The sequence below is a fragment of the Glycine soja genome, chromosome 1 (assembly GCF_004193775.1).
Source record: "Glycine soja cultivar W05 chromosome 1, ASM419377v2, whole genome shotgun sequence".
NCBI lineage: Eukaryota > Viridiplantae > Streptophyta > Magnoliopsida > Fabales > Fabaceae > Glycine > Glycine soja.
In genome coordinates, this window is record NC_041002.1 from 52,469,854 (window position 1) to 52,476,669 (window position 6,816).

Sequence of the window (6,816 nt, forward strand, 5' to 3'; positions counted from 1 at the left end):
AAAAAGTAGTGTGGGCATGCAAAAAAACTCTTTCTTTTCTCCTTTTACATGTTTGATGAATGAAGTTATTTTATCTGAATCACAATATACACGTTTTTCTGGATTGAGATAATGAACTAGTACCAAAGAGTATAATAACAATACCAATTGTGCATGGTGCTAGTGGGATTCAAGTAATGTAAGTCCAAACAAATTTGAACTATATTCGAAGAATTAATCGGTTCCCTGTAACATTTATGAATAATGGGCATTTGACGGATCATTAAAAGAAAAGAAAAAACATTCTCAAAGCGAATTGTGTAAAACATTTTTTTTTATTATGTTGTGTAAAACATTTTGAATTCCAAACATTTTTTTTAAGAGAGGTATGATTGATAAAGATTACTCCAAAATAATTACATAAAAAAATAAAGAAGTCAAGGAATAGAAAGGGGGCAGGCTAGGATTTTAGACCTCCATCAGCTGGTGGATTATTGAAATTCAATTTAATTAAAGGGACATCCATTCTTCACTGGAATCCAGGTCGGAAATCAAATATTAAAATATCTTCTTCTTTTTTTTTCAGTGCGCCAACGATAATAATTAAGGGGATTGGTCTAGTCTAATTTACTATCTTCTTCTAGTTCCAATACACCATTATCTAGTATTTTGCGTGCATGTGTATATTGATTGATGAATCTCACTCATTAGTATTTTTAGGATATTAGTTAAAGAAAAAAATATTTTTATCGTGAAAATTATAGAAAAATATAAAAATAATCAATTATAATATAATTTTTTTATCTTTTAATAAAAATATTTTCTTTTTAACCTTAGAATATTAGTTAATATTTACTTTAATTTATTTTATGTCAATTAGTTCAAGTAGCAAGGATTACCAAATTTTGTTTTCTCAAGTACATAGCGTGTTTTAATTCCACGTTGGTGATTGGTGAACATCCACGAAGAATATCTTTGGATATTTAACGGCGAATGAATTAAAATGGATGGATAAAGCTTAACTAAGTGGAACAAAATAAAATCTAATGTATCTATATAAAAAAGAAGATTTAATTTTATAGGGTAATGTCACATCATAAATTTTTATTTATTTTCTTAAAAAAATTAAATGATATTATTTAATTGAATTGTTAATTTAAATTAATATTATTTTATTATAAAAATAGATTCTATTTTATTATTTATTCTATTAGAACTCTATTCAATTATTATTCTATTTCTAAAGTTTTTTATTCTTTATCAATTATTTTATTTCTCTTTTAGCATTTTTAATAACGTTTCTAATATTAATATTGTTTAATAATATACTATAAAAAATAATCAATCAGTTTATTTCATTCTTTTTTATTATTTTCTAGTTAACAATATATCTTTTTTAGAAAATATATATTTAGATAAACATCATGTAACTAAAAATCATAAGAATGAAATATAAAAAAGAAAATATTAAATTCATGAATAATATTTAAACATTAATTGATAAAAATATGTTAAAAAGTAATTGAGCATTTGAAGTTTCAATAATAACATTCACCTATTTGAAATAAGTTTTTAGTTTAAATTAATTTTTTTCTTATTTATTAAATTAAAAAAATATTTTCATATTTTAAATTAAATTATTTGATTAACATTCAAATTTCTTCAATTAAGAATCTATAAATTTATAAATATAAAAATATAGAAAATACATTAAATATAAATAAAATTCATGGGATACAACTTTTATGCAGTACAAGTTTTATAAAAAAGAATACAAATTTGATGCATGTATATGAAAAAATAGTATATATCATACAAAATTTTGATGTAATTTTTATAACATTTAACATTTTATTATATATTAATATTGTTAACTATTATGCATGTATATATATACTAATATATTTTTTATTAATTAAAATATAGTAGATTAATACATTAAAATGTTATAATATATAAAAAATTATAAATGATAAAATTAATATCCATGCAGAGCAGTGAGACACTATGCTAGTAGAAGTATAATAATATAGAGTTAATATTTCATTATACTCCTGATAAAAAAAAACATTATGCATGTTCTTATATATCAAGCTCAAAGAGGAGAGTGATTACATATCTCGCAATTAAAGAGCTAGACTGAGGTGATCTTCCAATGGTAATTTCCTGTGCTCTGTATCAGTAGGGTATAACTGCAATGTCTTAAGTACTTAAGTCGGTACGTAAATGATCGAGAATCGTGGATTAGGGAAAAGAAGAAAACATACTTTTAGATGGTTAAAATGTGAGGTTTTTACAACCTTGTTTCTTCACCTTTGGATCCTAATGTGGACAGCTCACTGTATCTTATTTCAACGTGGAATATTCTTAAACATATATTTAGATATTATGATGGAATGTATGTGCTTGTACGAATTGAAGATGAAACAAAGTGTTTGTTATTATTGGATAAATTCTAAATTGAAAAAATGAAAGAGAAAATAAAAAACAGTTAGAAAGTTTGGGGGAACTCATGAAGATCTTGCGTGCAAGCCATACGTCTTATGAGCATTTTTCAGTTTAAATTACTCTATTTTACTATATTCGTCTGTTTTATTTTATTCCTTCTCATCAATTTAACATGCAACTATAATGCCTTTAGCAATTAATATAATTAGATAATATATTTTATTGCACACACACCAAAAAAATAATATATTTATTATGTTAAACTTAACTTATTTTAAGAGAATATATATTTATCAGTAAGGTGCACGATTGGTAATGAAGTGGCAGACAAAGAGAGGGTGAGGAAGAGAGTTGCTTCTATAAGCAACTGTCAGATCACACAATCATCCATACAATTTGCAAGTGAAATAAAATTTTATTTTACAATCCAATAGCGTTTCAGAGATAAAAGTGCTCTAATTAAAAATATTGCGTTTGACTAGCTTATGCAAACTAAACAATTATATATATCTTACATAATAGCAGTTACGTGAATTTGATCAAGTCGTTTCCCACAAAATGCATGGTTATTATTTCCTGTTTTGCTAGCTTTTATCATGACTGTACACACATAACTAGTCCACCACATGGCACACACAGTCAAATGTAACGCACTTTCGGTATATATCTATAATTTCTGCCTTGAAAATTCTTCTCCTACTCCCACAATGCATACGACTTATCTTCAAAGTGCAAACTTTGCAGTGTTAGGACAAGTAGGAAAAAAGAAAACAAGATACACAGAGCACGCTCAGAGTGATTATACTCTTTGTTGGAGAAGTATAAAGTCTCACAATAGCTAAAAAAAATAGAACCTAAGTTACAACTAGGCAATACACACACCAACCTAATTAGACTTTATTTTATCATTAAATGTTAGTTGTTAGTATTGTTAATTTTTATTAGGGGATTCAAACTCAGACCCTTTTCTCCTTTCCTTCTTCCTTCACTACTAGAAGTAAAATCACATTGGATAAATAAAGACAATCAAAAGTTTATATTCCTCTCATGCTTGATACAAGTTTAGTATAGTCCACACTCACTCTGTATTGGACTTGTGTGAAAATTTGAACCCTTGCAAGCGCCCCTATTTTCTTCATATGGAGACGTAATGTGTCAACTATGCAGTACTTTATTGTTAGTAGTCTTGAAGCTGTTAATTATTTTATCAAGAGATATATTATCACACTACGTCATCTTGCCACTTAGAGCAATTGTAAACTTCATGAGGTGGGTCTACGCAAGTTCTTCACTCCATTAACCAAATGCGGACTTGTTAAGAGTTGTTACACCAAAATAAAAAGAGCAGACAATTTGGACTTATACCAAACTAGAGTGATAGGGACATGGATAGTGGCTCTGCCACTCTACAATAAAACCAAGCTAGTAAGTGTTTTATTTTCCTATAAATGGTATCAGTTTACAACTTATATTCCCACAAGCAATTCTAATTGAGTTGTTAACTAATTTCTCCTGTTGTCATATTCTAGTTTCAACTTATGGAGTTTAAATCTAATAATATGCTTCTTTTTGTTTCAATATTTTGGTTTGTGTTCCTTAGTCCTTTAGTGAACTGTCAACTTTATTATAATTTCTATGACACAACATGTCCAAACCTGACCGGAATTGTTCGAGACAACGTGCGGTCAGCTATGGCCAAGGACGCAAGGATTGCTGCTTCTCTCCTGCGCCTTCATTTCCATGATTGTTTCGTCATTGTAAATAATTAAGCTGTCTCAATTTTAATTAGTTATTCTTTTAGTTGGGATAATGTTAAAGATTTTTTACATGTGCTGCTTCTTTCATTTTTTGTTACAAAGGGATGTGATGCTTCTGTGCTACTTGATGATACGGGCACTTTAAAGGGGGAGAAAAATGCACTGCCTAATAAAAATTCACTCAGAGGATTTGAGGTCATTGACACAATCAAGGCTGCATTGGAGAAGGCTTGTCCCTCCACTGTTTCTTGTGCTGATATACTTACTCTAGCGGCAAGAGAAACTGTTTATCTAGTAAGACACCAATTTTTAACTATTTGAAATATAGCATTTAAAATATGATATTAAAAATACATACATGCGGTTGCAACAATTTTTCGATTTACTCCTTATCGTTTAAAACATTCTATTTTGGTTCTATAATTTAATTTTTTTACCTTTCAGTTCTACCTGTCTAATATCATTTGAAACAAACAAGATATAATTCATTTAATCTACCTTTATCTCAAATGATGTTAGTCAACTTTAGACCCAGGGTCAAAAGGTAAAAATTTGTAATTATAGAAATCACATGATTAATTAAACAAACAAAAAAAATATATTTAATAGTTATTTGGTTTTGATCATAGTTCAATCATATTGAATTTATACTCCAAACATATTAAAACCTTTCATAATATTTCCAGAGTAAAGGTCCATTTTGGTATGTGCCTCTGGGTCGTAGAGATGGTACAACAGCAAGTGAGAGCGAGGCAAATAACTTGCCATCACCCTTCGAACCAGTAGAAAACATTACCGCCAAGTTTATATCCAAGGGTCTTGAAAAGAAGGATGTGGCAGTACTCTCAGGTTTGCTAATCATGAGACTAATTAAGCTTAAATTATTCATGTCTATATAATATTTAATGAATGTAGGTGCACACACTCTTGGCTTTGCTCAATGCTTCACGTTCAAGCCAAGGCTCTTCGACTTTGGTGGCTCTGGTAAATCCGATCCATCACTTGATGTTTCACTTCTACAAAATTTAGTGAAATTGTGTCCAAATCAAGCTGACTCTGACACCAATTTGGCTCCCTTGGATCCCGTCACCACCAACACATTTGACAACATGTATTACAAAAACATTGTGAACAATTCGGGGCTGCTTCAATCAGACCAGGCTCTTTTAGGTGACAGCACAATTGCTTCATTAGTCAACGTGTATAGCAAGTGGCCTATTATGTTCTTCAGAGACTTTGCGGTATCTATGGAGAAAATGAGCCGCATAGGTGTACTCACAGGATCACGGGGGCAAATAAGGACTAACTGTAGGGCTGTTAACTAGATATCCAGCCATTTGCACTTGCTCTTGGTTTTTAAAAGCCATTGCAAACTTGTATTTTACAAATGTATAATAATATGCTAGGGGCTTGTTTGTCTACTGTTTCGATAATTAATGTATGCAACTATTAAATGGTATTATTTTTCTTTTAGTTGTGAAAAGTTTAGTTTAAGGAAAAATACCTCCCCATATAAATCCTTGGTTAAAGACGTCATTAACTATTTTGAGGATATGAAATTTTTTTAAAAGCACAGCTTACAAAAAAAAAGACACATGATTTTCTTGATAATATGATAAGTCAATAGGAGACAAATAATGTTATTATATCATCAATGAATATTATTACTTGATAGTAGATATTAAAATAAATAAAAAATTATAGGAAATAAAACAAAATAAAAAAAATAATGATTAAGATATAAAGACACCCTAGTTTATAGAAACTAAAAAGGTTTTTTTAAACTTAAAATGTAATACTAGTATAATTTTTTAAGTTGTTTCAATTTTTTTTTTTATTTGAAGGAGGGCCACAGGCCCAGAACAACAAAATATCTATTGCATATCCATTGGGCGGGTAAGCCCATAAATCTTCTAGTAGAATGAAACAATCACAGCAACACCCAGAGAAAAACACGGGTTTCCGACCCGGATGTCACGGGCAGCATTGGCCGACCAATCGACAACAAAAGGGCTACATCTCCCTTGTTCCTAGTTTTGTTTCCTTTAAACTTCTGCACGATGCATCCTCTGTGATCCATTAGACTCGAGCTAGTTTCCTTTGTTCTTTTTTGCCTCTTCTATCTCAAAAAAAAAAAAAAAATACATTATACATATGCACACAACTTGGAGAAAAAAATCCTTTGTCTAAAAACATTTAAATATAAAAGTTTAATCTGTCTTTGTTTGATTTAATATGTATTATATAATAATATCATATTTGAGTTGGATCATTCGACATCCAAATTAATGGAAGTCTTAAGTAAGTCGATCTAATAAGAATCAATGACACACAATCTCTCAACCTCAAACGTTATGATACAAAAAAATTAAATATGTATTAACCTTGACTTGTACTATTAGAAGATATCAAACCTATAGTATGTATAATAAAGTTTAATTAATTAGCTTGTTTGACCCATGATTAAATTAAAATCAAAGTGTTTGATACACATGTAGTGCTTTTTAATACATTGAATTATTGGTATGCAGTAGCTCTAAAGTTAAATTCCTATTTTAGATATTTTCTGACCCGGCCTATAGAATTAAACTCACATGTGATTTACTTACTTTGTGAATTTCTGACGCTGGTT

The 6,816-nt window shown here is 29.2% G+C and overlaps 1 protein-coding gene across 1 annotated transcript; it reads left to right on the forward strand.

Moving 5' to 3' along the window:
• Window positions 1–3,921: 3,921 nt before the first annotated feature.
• On the forward strand, window positions 3,922–5,643 carry LOC114421487 (peroxidase 10-like). Its single transcript, XM_028387426.1, has 4 exons — window positions 3,922–4,184; window positions 4,287–4,478; window positions 4,871–5,033; window positions 5,100–5,643. Exons 1-4 carry the CDS (start codon window positions 3,966–3,968, stop codon window positions 5,507–5,509), a joined length of 984 nt encoding a protein of 327 aa, XP_028243227.1. The 5' UTR covers window positions 3,922–3,965; the 3' UTR covers window positions 5,510–5,643.
• The last annotated feature ends 1,173 nt before the right edge of the window (window positions 5,644–6,816 follow it).